General features: G+C 41.1%; 1 protein-coding gene across 2 annotated transcripts in view; it reads right to left on the minus strand.

The window, feature by feature from the left end:
* Nucleotides 1-17831, minus strand: part of gtf3c1 (general transcription factor IIIC subunit 1) — a 22954-nt gene continuing 5123 nt past the window's right edge. Inside the window, exons 11-39 of one of the 2 annotated variants that reach the window (XM_086032559.1) lie at nucleotides 17494-17822; nucleotides 16725-16846; nucleotides 16539-16645; nucleotides 16304-16457; nucleotides 14887-14990; nucleotides 14672-14799; nucleotides 13243-13527; nucleotides 13030-13175; nucleotides 12117-12214; nucleotides 11950-12046; nucleotides 11222-11405; nucleotides 11025-11124; nucleotides 10015-10147; nucleotides 9839-9920; nucleotides 9683-9744; nucleotides 8812-8920; nucleotides 8303-8445; nucleotides 8085-8227; nucleotides 6867-6951; nucleotides 6686-6798; nucleotides 6560-6619; nucleotides 6394-6487; nucleotides 4959-5131; nucleotides 4425-4745; nucleotides 3234-3376; nucleotides 2800-3161; nucleotides 1500-1945; nucleotides 352-541; nucleotides 1-274 (exon numbers count right to left, since the gene is read on the minus strand). In XM_086032559.1, the coding sequence (XP_085888685.1) occupies nucleotides 68-274; nucleotides 352-541; nucleotides 1500-1945; nucleotides 2800-3161; nucleotides 3234-3376; nucleotides 4425-4745; nucleotides 4959-5131; nucleotides 6394-6487; nucleotides 6560-6619; nucleotides 6686-6798; nucleotides 6867-6951; nucleotides 8085-8227; nucleotides 8303-8445; nucleotides 8812-8920; nucleotides 9683-9744; nucleotides 9839-9920; nucleotides 10015-10147; nucleotides 11025-11124; nucleotides 11222-11405; nucleotides 11950-12046; nucleotides 12117-12214; nucleotides 13030-13175; nucleotides 13243-13527; nucleotides 14672-14799; nucleotides 14887-14990; nucleotides 16304-16457; nucleotides 16539-16645; nucleotides 16725-16846; nucleotides 17494-17822 (4720 nt within the window). In that variant the 3' untranslated portion in view covers nucleotides 1-67. Of the gene's footprint in view, nucleotides 275-351; nucleotides 542-1499; nucleotides 1946-2799; nucleotides 3162-3233; nucleotides 3377-4424; nucleotides 4746-4958; nucleotides 5135-6393; nucleotides 6488-6559; nucleotides 6620-6685; nucleotides 6799-6866; nucleotides 6952-8084; nucleotides 8228-8302; nucleotides 8446-8811; nucleotides 8921-9682; nucleotides 9745-9838; nucleotides 9921-10014; nucleotides 10148-11024; nucleotides 11125-11221; nucleotides 11406-11949; nucleotides 12047-12116; nucleotides 12215-13029; nucleotides 13176-13242; nucleotides 13528-14671; nucleotides 14800-14886; nucleotides 14991-16303; nucleotides 16458-16538; nucleotides 16646-16724; nucleotides 16847-17493; nucleotides 17823-17831 lie in introns of both variants that reach the window. The other variant, XM_086032558.1, reaches the window with a different exon arrangement.

Here is a 17831-nt window from a genome sequence, read left to right on the forward strand (position 1 = left end):
GTAGGTTGAAGCCTTTATTCCATTTGGATTAATAATAATGTAAAAAAAAAAAAAAATTTAAAAAAGGTTACTTTCCACAATACTTTCCACAATAGTTCCAATGGCGTTCGTTGGGCAGCACCTGAGCGAGTCTGAGGCAGCAGCTGACCGTCGGTTCATAATAAACATATTCTTGCTGCTGCTCCTCCATCGCTGGCATCGAGGGTCCGAACAGGGTGGGCTTGGCCCTTTTGACCAGCGTTTTCTTTGCCACGCAGCCCAGTTCTATCAGCGACTGAATGAGACAGGAGAAAAGTGGTGGTGAGGAATGAGGAAGAGAAGGCAAAATCATTTTTAGGGGGATGTTTTCACCTGGACCAGCTCCAGAACGACGACGGGCTGCAGCACGCTCTCGTAGTATGACAGCAGCCTTTGCTGAGGGATGCCGGGACGAGACATGATGTGGTAGAGGACGGCCTCCAGCATGCCTTTGCACACCTGCCGGTTGAGCGTCCCGTCCACCAGGCGCCACGGACGGCTCACGAAGCTCACGCTGTCGCCGCTGGACGGTCGCGGGGAAAACAGAGAAGACGCTTTCGTTGAGGCAAATTATGTGAAACGAAGGGAAGAACACCATTTTCAACAGCCGGCGACAAAGGGGCGATTGTGACACAGAAAAATGCATTATTCTCATAAGATTGTTACTTTTCTAAAAAAAAAAAAGTACTGTATTCTCAATCAAAAAATGTTATTTGGAAAAGAACTTTCGCGAAAAAGTGAAAAATACAATTGCATTCAAGATTTTCGGAGAGCGAGATGTTATCCTGTGACGTCTTTTTTTCCAAAATATGACTTCACGAAAAAAAAAAGTTTGACTATTGTACAAAAATACTATTCTTACACTCAGGAGCCATGAATGTTAATACTTATACGCCAGTGCGACTTATATGTTGTTTTTCTTCTGTATTATGCATTTTATGGCTGGTGCAACTTGTACTCCGGAGCGCCGTATAGTCCGGAAAATACGGCAATCGGAATGCCGTGTTTCGACTAGTGGGCCTACTGGGAACATATTCTTGAAAAAAAAATATGTTTGGGTTGACTTCCGCTTTTAAGAATTCTGGGGGGAAATAGAATAAAAAAAAATACTTTATACAAGAAAATACTTTAAAAAGGCTATTTAATTCTAAAATAAATAAAAAAAATACTAAGATTAGAATTGCTTAAAAAGCTTTATACTAGAACAATGAGCTATAAAAAAATTAATGCTACTTTTTCAAAATTATGATTTTTATCAAAAAAATAAATAAATAAAAATGCAAAAATACAGTCCTACTTCATACTTAAATATTTTGTTCCTGGAAAAAATAACACTTAAAAATACTTTATACTAGAAAACAAATATTTTGTTTTGTAAAGACGGCACCGACGGGATGAGTGAAGATGTAACTCCACACCGCTGTATAACAAATCAAAGTCCACTTAATACCTCTGACGCCGAATCTCTGCGTGAAACTTACTCATGAAGGTCAGCCTGCTGCGCCAAAGTGACTCCTCCGTCTTTCTCCTTGTCCTCCGTCTTGTCCTCGGCAGGATTGCACTCTTGCTCCATTTCCAAGCTCTCGTGTCCCGTCGAAACCTTTGCCGCTGATTCCTCGGCTTCTCGCTTTATCGACTGTTCCGCCTCCTCCTCCTCCTCCTCCTCGTCTTCCTCGCGTCTCTTTCCCGTTGCCGTTTTTTTCGCCGGCGGCTCCTCTTCCGTGTCTTTGTCCCGCCGGGTTTGAACCCATCGCCTCTTGTGCAGGAAGGGGATGTTGTGCTGGGAGGGCTCTTCGCTGGTGGCAGTCTTCAGCTGGGACCAGTTCCTGGGGTTGACCGTAAGGATCCAGGCCTCGGCGTGCTCGATGAGCACCCAGCGAATGCCGTAACCGCCCACCTTGACGACCTGACCGTCCTCCTGTAAATCCTGCGGAGGACAACGGCAGAAACAGATGGGTGGGGGGGAGGGCGGTTAAAAAAAAAAAACAGGTATGTGTGAATAGTACAAATACAAAACGTTAGATTATTTTAAGTTGTTGTTCTGTGTGAAAGGTAGTGACAAAAAATGAAAGGTTGCAGTTGAAGCCGCTGGATTTCGCTGCACCCAAGTTGGAACCGGCCTTAGTCCTTCTTTCCCGTGACAGGTACTCACACGAAATGGGGGGTTGAAATACTAATTCCCTGGTACGATAGCCCCTTTTACTAATAAACACTGTAACAGTCAGTTATCGTGGTATGGTGTCTCGCCACACGGTGGCGCCTCTTTGGTTTATTAAGTCAGTTAGTCACTTCTTTTTCCCTAAACTTCAGTGCACCTTTTGTCACGGACTCGGTCTCGGTCGGGTGTACCCGACCGCTACGTTCTTAAAAGGGAAGTCAACCCAAAGATATTTTTTTTCAAAAATATGTTCCCACCAGTTGAAACACGGCATTCTGATTAATTTTGCGTTTGTGGAATAAGAGTTAACGCACTCGTTTTTAGCCATCCGTGGGGGCGGCCATTTTGTCTTCTGTCGACTGAAAATGACACCGCAACTGCTCACAACGACCAATCACGGTTGACCTGTTGTCTGAACCTGAGCAGTGATTGGTCGTAGTGAGCAGTTGCGATGTCATTTTCAGTCGACAGAAGGCAAAATGGCCGCCCCCACGGATGGCTAAAAACGAGTGCGTTAACTCTTATTCCTACCACTCGTTACAACTGGCATGTTTCCAACAAGTCACGTTGACCTGGGACTTCCCCGGCAGGCAAGGTAGCATCCGGTGTGAAAGGGGACTTGCCTCCAAGTACTGCTCCAGGCTCCTGCTGCGACCGGATTGCGGCAAATGGAGGTGAGCGAGCTCCCGGAACAGGTCCATCTGGTCAACCCCCTTTTCTCCTGCTCCGTCCAGGTGCTTCCTCAGCTGGGCACTCGCCTGCGAGTCCTCAGGAGAGTAGCCGGAGCAGTACGCCGGAGTGGGTCCAACGTTGCGTATGCAGCGGGTGAGGACAGGCGGCAGCAGGGACGGGCCGGATTTAGAGAAGTCCAGAGGGACGTCGTCGTCACTCAACAAGGTGCCAACCGGCGTTCGTCTCAGTTGCATCCTAAGCACGCACGACTCCACCACGATGTTGTCGCTGGTGTTCATGTTCCGGAGATTAACTGCGAATTCATTCAATATGAATGCCATCTCTTAGTCTTGAGAAACTCCCGGAATATCAAAGGTTAACGTACCAATGCCGGGAATGCAAAAGCCTTTCATTAACAGGTACTTTGTGTGCGAAGCCCGGTGAGCATTGACTCGCAACTTCTTTTTGCGCTCCGACTCCTCGCCGGCGCCGTCATCCTCATCGTCCTCTTCCTCCAATGACACCATGCTGGAGCCCCATTAGATTCATACAATGCATATATAAAAAGGCTCATTAGCGAACTAGCTTCCTAGCTAACTAACTAGTTAGCTCTGGCAATCATCACCGACAATGTCGTCCTCTTCCGCCATGATACCATGCAGAAGCCCAATCAAATTCATACAATAATAAAACTTGTAATTAGCTTGCTAGCTAACTAACTAACTCACACTCTTCCTCTTCCTCCAATGACACTATGCTGGAGCCAAATCGATTCAGACAATAGATAAAAAAGGCAATAGCTACTTAGCTTACTAGCTAGCTAGCTAGCTAGCTAACTAACTAACTAACTGCCTCTGAGGTATTCCCAAAGGTATTCTCATAGCTTTTTTTCTGTGGCGGTGTTCTGTGTGAAAGGTCTAAAAAGGTTGAAGTCAACCTGCACATTTCCAAGCTTCTGAGACAATCAGAGGCGGGACATCGACCGTATCGCCTCTTTCAAACCGCCAGTCAAAAGCAGCATTTTTTTTACTGCGTTTACCTGTGTTAGTGGTCTGTGTGAAGGACATGTACATTGAATGCATGGGTTGGCGTCGACCCCAAATTTTTCTGAAGTACATATTTACAAGAATAGATTCAGACTCTACCGACCAATTGCGATAATGCTTGATGATGTAATCGTATCTGGCTCAGTGAAAAAAATGGCTACAAGCATGTGTAACCATTCTCCTCGCTTTCCTGGCTACTTGGGAATTAGCAGGGACATATTAGCCGCTAATCTTACTTGCTCAGCTCTGGCTAGCTAGTGCAGCTAAATGCGTCGGGGACCCGATTTTTGAAGTCACTAATCATCGCGCCCGTAAAAATTGCCGACACTTCGGGCAAGTATCGTTACCGAAAGTGGACGAGGAGTAGCTAATTATGGACACACAGTGCAAGAACAGAGAACAGGAAATGGAGAAGCTACGCTAACTGCTAAGCTAATGTGAAATGTAGAGTAGCGATACACCAGAATAAGTGCTTAGGTGATGGGTTATACCCTGATAGGAATTTTTGCCAGCCACCATCAAGGACATACCTTCTGACATCATTGTCCACCAGGTTGCTGTCCACCACTACCATCTTATTGGGGATGGAGATATGCACTGACAGGAGTCCCAAACTCAGCAGGCTGAGCGACACGATGCACGCTCCTCCGGGAGAGTCCAGATGGAAGCGCATCATTCCGGAATATTTCAGATCGCTGCCTTCCGCTTCCTCGCCGCTCTCTGTCCGATTTTCCGTCTCCACATGGTAGGAGACAGAAGACCTGTCGTCGCTTGTGCCGTTGTTCTGCAAAGTCTTCAGGAAGCGGAACGAGTCGGTGCACAGGGTGTGAGGAAAACGCCATGAAAATAACCTGTCGGGGGGGGGAGCAGTTGTAATCAATCAACTCAAATGATTGTTTGACCTAGAAGCGCAAGATGTAGTTTCTAATGATTTTTGGATTTTGTTTTTAAAAAGGATTTTCGTTTTTATTTTATTTCATTTCAACAACAAAAATGTTTTTTTGTTTTTTTTTTAACTTTAGTTTGAGTTATTTTGTTACTTGTTGACTTGGTGGCAAACATACCTGAAGTAGGACTGCGAGAGCTGGAAGGACATGGGCAGGATGGGCAGCGCTCGGTTCTTCTTGTGTCCAATCGTCCGACAGATGCGGCGCTGGTTCACCATATGACGTTTACGGCACTCAATGAACACCTGGCACAGAAGCTCCTGCGGGTACTGACTGTAAATGTGGAACGTCTGCTGTGGAGAAAGTTGGCATTTGGGGAGGAAGACGTGGTAATAGTGCGAGAATAAAGTCATATTTTTGTAAGGGAACAGTAATATAGCAAAAACTACGCAAGTGAAATTAAGTCATATTTTTATGCGAAAGTCATAATGCTACTTCACGAATTAATTCATAATCTTGTGAGGAAAATAGGGTGAGAATCGAGTGAGGGGGAAAAATGCTGTTGAATTGTAATTTTGTGAGAAAAACTCAATATAACTTCAGGAGAGGGTAAAAAGTTGGAATTTTGTGAGGATAACAGAAATACAGCGAGAAGTCAGCAAGTCAGGAAAAAAAGAAGCAATTTCGAAGCAATTTCTGGGGAAACGATGAATAGAAAAAATACAGAAACGTAGAGTGGAATGTTGGTGAAAGATATGGAATTATCTCAAATGGTATTGAATGATTTGAATTGATATTGAGCAATATTGAATATCTTGGTAGTGGTGAAAATGCATGCGTTGAATGATGTGGAATGATATCTATCGAATGAGATTGTGTGGCATTAGGTGAAATGATATTGTTGAAAATGTGCAATATGTGAGTGAAAAATTTGGAAATGTTGGTATGCCAGGATTTGTGGCAATGTTGAAAATCGTTTCCAAGGTGAAGTGAGTGAGCTGAACATTTTGAATGTAGAACGGGAATGAATTGTTGGTAATGAATGCGTAATTTTGGAAAGGTTACGCGAGGGTCAAATATATCAGATTGAATGGCAAGGTGAATATTTCAAACAGGAACAATAACGGATTTTAACCCAAACCCTCAAAATTAATGGGGAATTTTGTTGATAGAAAAATGTGGAGTATATAGGTGAAAAATGGGGAATTGGGGGGATGTTAAAAATGTATCCAGAGGTGAACTGAATGAGATGAACATTTCAAGTTTCGAATGGGAGCAAATTGTTGAACGTCTGGAAATGAATGGGGAATTTTGGGATGAAAAATGTTCAATTGTGGGAAAACTGTAAATGTTGGGAATGAGAAAAGTAATACAAGGTATGAATTTTTGGAATATGTTAAAAGTTGGAGTGGTTTGAATCGGTCGGGAATTGTAGAAGTAGTTGACGGACAAAAAAAAAAAAAAAAAAAAATGGGGGAATAAGAAAAAAATAAAAAGCATTTTATTTCGTAAACTAAAACGTTTCGATTTTAGTTTTCATGACTTTGTTGTTTTTTGTGAACTATCATGACATTGCAACGAAGAGGCAATTTTTGTGAGAAAAAAAGGATACCTGAAAGGATCTGGACTCCTTCATTTGATTGTTGGTCATGGCCAGTGTACTCTGGATGAGGTTGCACAACACTAAGGCGTGAATTTCCCTTGTGCTGCAACAGACAAAAACGATGAGAAGCCTCATTCCCATCGGTGGAAAAAATTAAATGCGGTGCAATTTGTACCAAGTCAGGGTGTCTTTGCAGGGAATCTGCTTGTCGTTATGTATCGTGCACACTTTCGACCTGAGGGGGAAAAAAAATGACTATCACACACTCCTGCCGTTTATCGTTCACAGCTTCCTCACTTACTGCGAGAAGACTTGATGTTTGTTTTCGGGCAAGTTCACATCATCGGCATTGTGGACCGAGCTGAACTTTTGTCGGAGGAGCTTGACGTACTCGCTGAATGCTTTGGTGCAATCCTGAAGATGAGATATTGTTAGCAATAGCGTCTGGAATCAGAATAAAGTGAAAGAGGAAGAAAATGTACATCTGCATTATCGGGATTAGCAGGTTTGTTGTCCTGTAGCTGTTTCAGCAGATCTTTGTCCTGATAGATTTCAGCTAGGCAGATCCTGGACAACAAAATAAGACCGGTGGATTACGGCGTTGGATTCCGGTAGTATTATTTGAAAACACAACAATTTAATTATCCAAAATAAACCTGTGTCTGTGTCACCTGTGTAACGTGTCTTTTTAATCTAATGAACTATTTATTAAATACTTTCGTATTATGTTGGATATTTGGCATTTTGTCAGATATTTTCATAGTATCCGCATATTACTTCTAATATTTCTCTATTGACTGAATATTTTTTAACCAATTTTTTTCCCATTTTATTTTGTAATTATTCTCAGAGTTTGTCTATCATTTGTGTGCTTTTCGTCTAATGTATTTTTTCCGGCAGCTTTGTATTTTTATTTGCGTCTGTTTTGTTTTGTAGTTTTCATTTAACATGGTAACTATTTTCATCTTTATGGATGTTGTTGGATATTATTTGTCTCACATTTTTGCCCCCCTCCAACTAATAATTTGGTTTCATAGTTTTGTCAAGTATTTTTCCTCTGTGATTTCTGTCTAATATTTGTTTTTTTTCATCTGATAGTTTGAATTATTTTATATTTTTCTTCCCCGATATTTGTCTAATAACCTTTTCTAATATTGACACATTTTGACATTTGTTTTTTTTAATTGATATTTTTGTATTTTGTCAGATTTGTTTTGCTAGATTTTTCATCCAACATTTTTGTCGGAATATTTTTCTTCTATTTTATTTTATTTTTTTGTTAAACATTTGACTTGCTTCTAATATTTTTGTTGATTTGTCGTCACGTTTTTTTTTCCAAAGATTTTGTTTTTTTACTCTAACAGTGTTTTATATTATATTCACATTTTATATTTTAGAACTGTTCTCATGTTTTGTCTAATGTCAACAAATTCTAGTAGTTGTGATTTTTTTTAACATTATGTTTAAATCTAAAAAGTCACACTATTTTTTAGAACGTCACATTTTTAAATGCATCTTTTGCAAGTTAATAAACCATTTTTCAACATAAAACAAAAACGCACATGGAACCTTCACGCGAGAACTTCCACTTGCCTAAAAGGCATTTGTTCATTTCCTAAAAAGAAGAGCAACTATTGATATCGCGCTTTCCTGAAAAGAGGCGACTAAAATTGCACCCTCACTATGCACGGAGCACCAACCTGTAGTTGAGAAAGGTCTGAGGATTCTTGAGGATGTAGCGCGTGCGCCGGCCGGCTGCCAGCGACGTTTTGTCCTCGGAGATGTGAAACTCCACCTGGAGCAGGTCTCGCACCACGCAGTGGGCCACAAACGTCCTCCGCAACTGAAAGCCATCGCCCGCGCACACAATGAGCAAATATGCTCGGGAGAAGTGGCCCGAATACGGGCCAACGCGTACCTTGCTGTTGAGCAGATGCGAGGCCACGGCGCAGAGCATGAGCAGGGAGTCCTCCTGCACCGTCCAGATGACTCGCCGCCTGGTCATCTTTTTCAACGCTCGGTGGTCGGCCTCGTCGTGAGCGGGGATGCGCTTCTTGGGCTCTACACGGAGGGTGACAAATGAATAATCAAACAAAACACACACACACACACACACACGTTTATACATATTTTTAGTAGAATATCTTTGTATGCTTTCTGCTTTTGTGCTATTTTTCTTGTTTTTGTTGAGTATTTCCATGTGTAGTAGTTCCATATTTTTTTTAGGACTTTTTGTATTATTTTTGATCATTGTTTTTACTTTTTTGGGGGGGCAATTTTCTATTTTCTATATGAATTCATGGAAAAGGTGATTTGAGAAACAAGAATTTCCACGCGTGATCACCAAGCCGCCACTGTAATTATTTTGGTATTTTGTCTCATATTGATGTGTGTTATCACCCCAAAATTTGGAGGGGTAAGGCCAACCTTTTTTCTTTTTACGAGGAAGCTTCACAACTTCCTTTTTGGGTCTCTTCCTCTTCCGTCGCTTCCCTCCGACCACCTCCTGGTTCCTGGACGCCGGCTCGATGGCCACCTGGTCACAAAGACACAAGCACTCTCAAAAATCTTTAAAAAATTTAAATACTAGTACTGTACTTAATATTGGTCAATTGTGGGTTTGTGAAGCCGTTTGAGGCTCTTTTGCCATTAAGGGCGATATAAATAAACTTGACTAGTGTATTTTCATGTTGTTTTGGATAATATTTTTACATTTATTTTGTAATTCTCAGGTAATTGTTTTTGTTTTCAAATGTTTTTCAATTTTTGTGTCATGTTTTGTATTCTTATTTGAATATTTTCTTGTCAAATATTTGTTTTTGTTTTTTTACCGTATAGTTTTCATTTAGAATGTGTACTGTATACTTATATTAATTACATAATTGCACTAAAACCATGCACATTTTTCCTGTATTATTTCACTTTTTTCAAATATTTTTTTTAATCCAATATCGTTGGTAATATTTGTGTATTTTGTGTGTTTCTTCATTTTCTTTTTTTTCTTGTATTTTTTGCATTCCCAAGTTTTTTCATTTCTTATGTAAAACTTGTGGACATGTTTGTCTATTTGCTAGTTTTTTTTTTAAAACACATTTTTATCAGTTAAGAAAAAAAAAATGTATGTTGAATATTTGCATTTTAAAAAATGTATTATATTTTTGTCATAATATTTTCTATAATTCATCCTTTGGATAGAAATGTACAGCAGGCCGATAATGTCTTGGTGAAGCAGCAAGTGGCACATTACCCAAAGTTATTCCCGTACCCTCCGTTCATATAATAACGCAAATTTCATCACCTCCACATTTTCTTCTGTCACCGCAGACTTCTTGGCAGTCAAGAAGCGAGGCGAAGAAGCTCCTGCAAAAAAAAATAAAAGATACACAAATAAGCGGGCATACGTGGCGCCTCTAGAGGACGCGAGGAGCATTACATCAACCAACATCAAACTGACCGGCTTTCAGCGCGGCCCGCAGCGCTTCTTTACTCAACAGGCTCTTCAGTCGCACTTTGGTATTCTCTGCCGTGGTGGGCCGCTACAAAGAAACACAAACAGAATCACACACGCCGGCCTTACAGCAAAAATGTCATTAGCAAAGCGCCCAAAACACCCCAGGCGTTCATTCATACCTTTTTGCAGGCCAACAGGCGGTTCGTCCACAGCCAGTTGCGCTTCAGATGAGCGAAGAACTCAGAGGCCAAGCCGGCGGCGCCCCTCCCGTCGCCCGGAGTGGTGCCGTCATCACACACGATGTTGCTACCCCTGTTGGTATGCACACACATACATATAAGAGACAATCGCAATTTGGATTTGGGATTATACTTCTCATATTTGGTGTTTTATCAAATCATCAAGGTATTTGTGTATATTTCATCTAATATCTTGCTTTTATTTCTGGGCAGATTTTTTGACTAATATTCTTATTTTTTTGTTAAATTATTCTGTTTAGTTTAATATTGTGTTTTTCTATATATTTGTATCTTTTGTCTAATTCATTTTTTTTCCTCAAAGAAAATGATTTCTAATATTTTTGTATTTTTTGTTGCCGATTTCCGACCTACATTCTCCTGTTCTTTTCCACAAATCTTTTTTCCTTTCAATTTTCTATTTTATTGAACAATTGTGGTAAAAAAAAAAAAAACAGAACATCTATTCTAATGTGCTTTTTTAAAATGTATTTTTTATATACATATCATTTTGTCAAAATCGTTTACACATTTTCTATGTTTTCATAACATTTAATTTTTTTTCACATCATTATTAAGAATTTCCGTTTATTTCTTGTGTTCTTTTGGCAAGTGTCTTTTTCAATATTTTCTAATGGATTTGAGCTACTGTTTCCCATTTTTTTTTGTTTGTTAATATTATTGCACGTCTACTAATGTTTTTTAGTCGATTTTTTAAAATGTAATATTTATTACAAAAAATATTATTCAATATTTTGTCAGATTTTGGTATAAGTCTTTCTAACATTTTTCAATTCAAATGCTGCTTTGTTGACCGGATTTATTGATCAAGTATAGATATATTAAGTTTTATGGTACTTGCTCCTCCATGCAGGAGACATTTAAAAATGTTATGTCACTTTAAAATACATTCAATTTCTTGACATAAAAAAAGCCTCTTCTGCTGAACCTACTTGAGCAAGGAAGCCATTGCCACAAAGATGGTTCGATCATTCACAAAGGACGGCGGCGTCACCTCATCCTCGGTGGCGCCTCGCTTGGAGCGAATCAACCCTGGAGAAAAAAAAAACAACAAAAAAACCCCCCGATTAACATCACTTTTTAAGAACATCCAAAAGGATCAAAGATGCGTGCGTGTATGTGTACGTACCCAGAGGCGTGTTGAGGCAGACGCACATGAGGTCGAACCAGTACGTGTCCACATCCTCTGTGCTGCTGAAGGTGTAGCGGCGTCTGTCAAATGGTTTGTCAGGCGGCTCCTCCACCAGCCAATAGTGCGGCTCCGTGTTGATGGTGTCTACGATGGTGGCGTGGCGCTTCAGGTAACAAAACAGCTGCGGATGATAGCGATAAAGTCCACGCGAATATGTGACACACTTTTAGGATTCATAACAATTCATCGTAAGATTGCAACTTTTTTTTTTTTAAATTGGCAACTTTCCCAGAACAAGAGGGGGTAATATGTGAGAATACATTCAAAGTATTTTTCTTAATTTCACTTTTTCCCCTCGTTGCACTTTGACTTAAATATCATAACATCAAAAAAATCAGATTTTGGATTAGCAATATTATAACTTTTCCTTATGACAAAATACATTTCGATTTCTTTTTCTTGAAAAAAAAATATGGCTGAAATAAATAGAATAACATTGCAACTTTTTTGCCTAAAAAAAAACCAACAACAAAAAAAAAAAAAACACATGAATTTATTATCATACATTTGTTCTTGGAAAATAGGAAACTTTTTCATCCCTATGACATTTTGGAGTATATGTTGTTTGTGTTGTTGTCTTGTCAAGGGGTTCAAGTCCTTGGGGAAAAAAATCTCTCACAAACAGACACAAACAGAAAAGAAATGTTTACTTTTCCTACACTCACCATGTCTTTATCCTTCAGCTTCTCCACAGGAGCTAAGTGGAGCAGGCCCATGCAGACCAAGCGCTGCAGGTTCTCGAAGAAGACGTAAACGTATTTCCTGGCAAGGTGAGAAGACATTTAGAGTGGCAGACAAACGGTAAGATGCGGCGGCACGGGCTTCAATTGACCGTCTGAAAAAGAGCTTCCGTCTAATGGACAGGGGCAACTGCCGAATCAGATGGTGTTGCTTCACAGGGTCGTTCAAGTACTCCTCCAAGCCTTCAACCTGTGGACGGACACCACACCGAACATGGATCAGAGGCAGGAAGTGGAACTGCCCACGTGGCCATCTTCTGTATTATTAGTTCAATATTTTTGTCTTCTTTTACAGATTTTTTTTTTTTGTATTTAATTCTAAAATCATTTTAGTTTGTCTATTTTTGCATATAATATTTGTGTATTATTGAATATGTTGTACTTATATTTTTGTATTTTTTCCAATACCTTTCATTTAGTACTGGTGTATTTGTTCTATTTAATTATGACGGAATTATTTTGTCAAATATTTTACAATAAATTGGAATATTTCTGCATTTTGTCCAACAATTTTAATCTCATATAGGTGTTTTGTCATTTTGAATGTTTTTCATCAGATATTTAAAAATGAATTGTAATAGCTCATTTTGTGTGATATGTGTCATGGTCAAATATATTACTTTTTTAAATGATTTATTACCATTATTATTATTTATTTTTTGCCTAATATTGCTGTGAATTTTGTCCAATAAAAATCGAATATTTTGGTGTTTTGTCTAATATCTTTTGTTTAATATTGGAGGTATTTTTTTTCCCCGTCTCATATTTGTGTAGTTTTTGTCATATATTGATTGATTTTTAATATTTTTGGAATGTATCTAATAGTTCCTCCAAAATTTGTTTTCATTTAAATGTGTTCTTCTACTCATTTTGTTGCATTTAGACTAATATTTGAGGGGTTTTTTTTCCCCCCTGATATCAAGCATCTATCATCCATCCATTCATCTTCACATCCACTGACTATCCATCCATCCAGTACTCATTTGAACATTGTACGGAGCTCACCTGATAGTTAATCTGTATGAGTTGGATGAATAAGGAGAGCGGCAGGCACAGGAGCAGGTCGCCCACAATCACCCAGCCACTGCCTCGAGTGCAATGCCTACGAACGGGCGGGACAAACCTCTTCCACGAATCCTCCTCGCAGTAAACTGAGCACAGGCAGAATGCTGCTCAAACGTACCAAAGACATGGTACATCAAGTTTGAGTGTTCTTACCTTTTATTTCGCAATTTATGTTACTGGAAATTTCCATCACAGCCTCATCCTCTTCCCCGGACAATGCCGCATCCAAGTCCTTCAGGGTGACGTCGTCGTCGTCGTCGTCGCCGTCCATTCTTTCCGGGGGCTCTTGGACAACCTCGGGAGCGTCTTGAGGCGTCTCCAGCCAGGAGGGTCTCGGCCCCATCGGGTGGTCGTAGATGACATACCAGAGGAAGGTGTGCAAAATGCGCAGGCGGTGCATCTTGGGCTGGAAACCCAGAGCCTTGCCTAGTCCTGGAACTGGATGATTACATGAATGAGGTCTCACAGCGAGTCGTCGAAATCTGCCGCCATGCTTCAGCAGCACATAATGATGAAAAAGTGTATTTTTTTTGGCAAAGTTACCGCTGCTCGACTGTGTAGTATGGTTCCAATTTGGTAAAAAACTGGACAAAGTAGAAGTTCAGCTGGCCTCGAAAGGGCATCCAAACAAGGCAGTTTCAAATTCAAATGGCAGACTTCCTGTGACTTTCCCAGCATTGCTTCTTGAGAATTTTTTTTGTGGGTCTACTCATGATAGAGATTTGTAGGGTGCTACCAAGCCAAAATGGCCACTTCTACCCAACTGACAGACTTTGTGTGTTGGGCAATGGGTTCCTGAGACTTTTTTTGTGGGTCGACTCATGAGAGACATAGCCACCAAATTCATTGTTGCTAAAAGAAATGAACATTGGAGGCTTGATTTTCAAAAAATTCTGGAGGGTGTGAGCGGGTCACAAAAGCCCCTTCAAAGCAAAATGGCAGCCGTCATGGTTTTTTGTAGCATGGCTTTTCGAGAGTTTTTGGTGGATCCACACAAGACTGACATGCCCACTACATTTCATGCCGCTAAATAAAATGACGTACTTGAGGGCTGAATAGGTCTGAAAATTCGCGAGGATTCCAATGAGCCAAAATGGCCGCTTTTACCCCAAATAAGGCAGACTTCCTGTTACTTTTTTTGGATGACTGCGCTTTTTTTGAGAGTTTTTGTGGGTCTATTCACGATAGCTCTGCTTATCAATATTTTTGTTTCCAACTGAAAATGTCTAGAGGTGGCGAATTTGCAATGTGGCCTTGTGGAGTTTTTTTTGAGGCTTGTGTTTTAGGACGAATATTCAAAACTGGCCGCCGCGCTCTGCCAAAACGTAATGACGAAAACTCAAACGTTTCACCAATTTATCGCTACGCATCTGTCTAGTAGTATACATTGCTCAAATCTGGAAGCAATCGGACAAAATCTTGAGAATTTTTTTGTTGGTCCACTCATGATAGACATGCCTGATTTTTTTCATCCAATTAAACCGATCTTGAAGGGGCTGCATTTTCATTGTGTGACGGTCCCATAAAAGGAATTAAAATGTCAGCCTCCCTGTGTCTTTTCGGGCATAGGACCTTCACTCACCTAAGGTGGGCTTGAACTTTGCGATCTCCACTGAGTGTTGCTCCTTGATTTCAGCGAAGCTCTTGAAACTCTTACTGGTCTCTTCCTTTTCCTCTTTGGTGGGTCTCTCTTTGCTGGCCACCTGCTGGCTGCAATGGCGGAAGAGTAAGTACTTTAGAAAACGGGGGGGGGAAACTGTGCTGTATCCAATCAGCCCGACTTCTTTGGCCGCTCACCGCAAACTAGAGCAGGAGCTGGTGATCTTGAAGCGGACCTGATCGATGCTTGCGCTCACCAGCTCGTCGTTGGGCTGAATAGACGGGTGAACGACCAACTCCAGCTGGAAGAAGACATATATCAACTATATTATAATGATATTAAAAGTAATATAAATACGAGATATACACTACCGATGTATTGAATATTAAAGGGAACCAGGTGGCCAGGGTGGACCATTTTTCTCTGAAAAAACAATGTCGGTTTTTGATCAGGGAAATAACCTAGGTTGCATTTTCAATTTTATTTGTTTGGGAGAAATCAATAAAACAAGTCATCTTGAAAAGCCCCTTTTTCATCTCCAATATAGATAAACCTCCCCATGTCTTGGTGTGACATCAGCCAAGTAACTGGAGACAGTACATTCTAAAACGCACATTTTACTAACATTTCCCGGTCCGTTTATCGTTTTCCGTCTGCAGCCGGTGTGCCTTTTCGCCGTCCGTCCATCCACAGGTCCTCCTATCATTTTAAACGGGCTTTTGCGTCGAATATAAAAAGAAAAAAAAGCAACAAAAAAAAAAAGCCGGGATAAGGAGTAGCAGCACGAAGAACGCAGTTTCGGTGCCATATTAGGTCCATAGCACCCGACAAAAAAGTAAACAATAGCATTTGGCTCTCGTTGGTCCCCAGTTGACATCATTTACGTTTACGCCCTCTGGTAGACTTTTTTTTATTTTTTTTTATTGCTGAATGACCTCAGAAAACAAGCCTTAACTCATTCAATGCCAGCCATTCACAGCGCAGCCATTTTCGAGGATTTTGAAGGCCCGCAGAATATTGTGTTTTATGACTATGTAGACATGGAACCTACCAAAAGAAAGATTAGACTCTATTCTTTCATAAGAAGAAGGAGGTTTATTTCTAGCAATTGTCATTCTTGAGTAATTTGCAGTAGAACATAGGCAAGTTTCACTGAAAATCCTGTTTCTAGAAAAAAAAACGGAGAAATCAAGGTATTGTGAAAAGACAAATACTGAATAAACTATAAACTTATCAATTTCAACTTTGACCCCAATATTTTTCCTTTTATGACACCTCAGATGTATAAACAGTGCTATTCTTATTTAAAAAAAAAAAAAAAAAAAAACAATTCTAAAAAAGCAACTTTGATGCCAAAAACCCAAAAAATGTATGAAGATTGTGCTACATGCTGGCAATGGGTTTGATAAACCACTCTGGTGACATCTGCTGGCGATTTCACGTCATTACAACGCTTCCCATGAGTTCAAGTACTACTGGGTCATTTTGCGGGGGCATTTTTACTGCTGATACCCATTTTAAGTCTAGATTTAAGCGAAGTGCCATAAATGCAAATGTTTGCATCCTTCCTGGGCTTTTCAAAAATAAATTATAACCTCTTTTTCTGCCTCGTACCTTCCTGCTGATACCGTCCTGCACGACGGTGGTGGTAAACATCTTGAGCAGCCCTTCTCTGGACAGAGTCTGGACGAGGCGCGCCGTGGTCTTCTTGCAGCACTTGCCGGGGAGACCCTGCAGCTTCTCTTCATCGTTGATCAGCTTCTGCAGGCTGGAGAAAAAGAGCGGGGTCAGCATCAGGGTCACTTTTCACTTTTCTCAATAGAGGTCCAGCATTCGGCATGAGACTGACTGGTAAAGGCCGTCAATGACTTTGAGCTTGTGCACGGCCTCGATGATGAGGTTCTTCCTCCTGAGCATGCGGTACGTTTCACTTAGCCTGTGGTTGCTCTTGGCGAACTGGGAAGGAGTCTGCCGGTTAACCTCCGCATTGACTGATGCATTTGGAACGGCAAATCGACACGAGAAGGAAACAAACCAGCTGCTTGCCGACTTCGTCCACCACAATGTCCTTGACTGGCTGTGCTGCAGTTTCTTCCTCCTCCTGGCAAGGCGGCAAAGATCCTTCCTCCGCCTCTTTCTCCTCAACTGAAGCTCGCTCTGAAACACAGAAGCCAATTGCTGGTGTGGTCTGCCATTAAAGTAGGAAAAATCCACAATGGTCGTTGAAATCATTCCGAAGTGACCAAATTAATCGGAAATAAAACGTTGCTGACAATCAATGGATGGAAATTATACATTGATTCATTTTTGTGGCTGAGCAGAGCTATTTTTACAAACAAAAATTAAATTTCATTTGAGAAAACCTTTTTTTCCCATCTCGAGATTTCGATTTACTCTGCATGGATTAAAAACACCCGCCGCCGGATATAGCAACACCGCCCCCGGACTTTGGAATTTACAGTGAGCAAATTGCACTTGGCTCCCAGATGTTTTCTTTTTTTTTGTTTGTTTTTTTGACTTACTCATAAATTATTACACGGCAAATCACCTTCCTATCTTGCTTAACTCGGTGGTACCTTATGTTCCATCTCAAGCCTGACGTTTGGTCAGCAGGTCATAAAGAATTCTCTGTTCAGGCCACAGAATGAACATCTTCAGAGATTAGAGCGGCTACCTTGGTCGAAATGTTTAAATCTCCACTTGAGACTTTAGTCACTACACTGAATATTGGCCTGTTTTACTGCCACTTCTCCTCCCCGCCCCCCAACGTCCCTCAGAGAGGAGGATAGGTGGCTAAAGCTTACCTGACATGCTAACAGGCTCTGCGTCCGCTACCTCTGGGGCCGGAGCAGCTTCGGCGATGGCCGCCTGAGACTTCTGCCCGGCCTTTCCAATTGATTTCTTCCCAACTTTACCCGTCGAGTCCACACTGGCATCATCGCCTTCCTCTTCTACTTCTTCGCTCGCCGCTCCGCTCCTCTTGGGAGTTTTCTGTCGTTGTTTGCCGGTGGCCGGGAGAAGGCGGGAGGCCTTGTGGGTGCTAGTCGACGCGGGCGAGGCAGAGGAGTGGAAAAGCTTCTTGCGTTGCTTCTCTTTCGAGAGGAGCTGCAGGTCGTCACTTCCGCCCACGCTCCTAGTAAGG

The sequence above is a fragment of the Filicampus tigris genome, chromosome 6 (genome assembly GCF_054856515.1).
Source record: "Filicampus tigris isolate MCC_2025a chromosome 6, RoL_Ftig_1.0, whole genome shotgun sequence".
NCBI lineage: Eukaryota > Metazoa > Chordata > Actinopteri > Syngnathiformes > Syngnathidae > Filicampus > Filicampus tigris.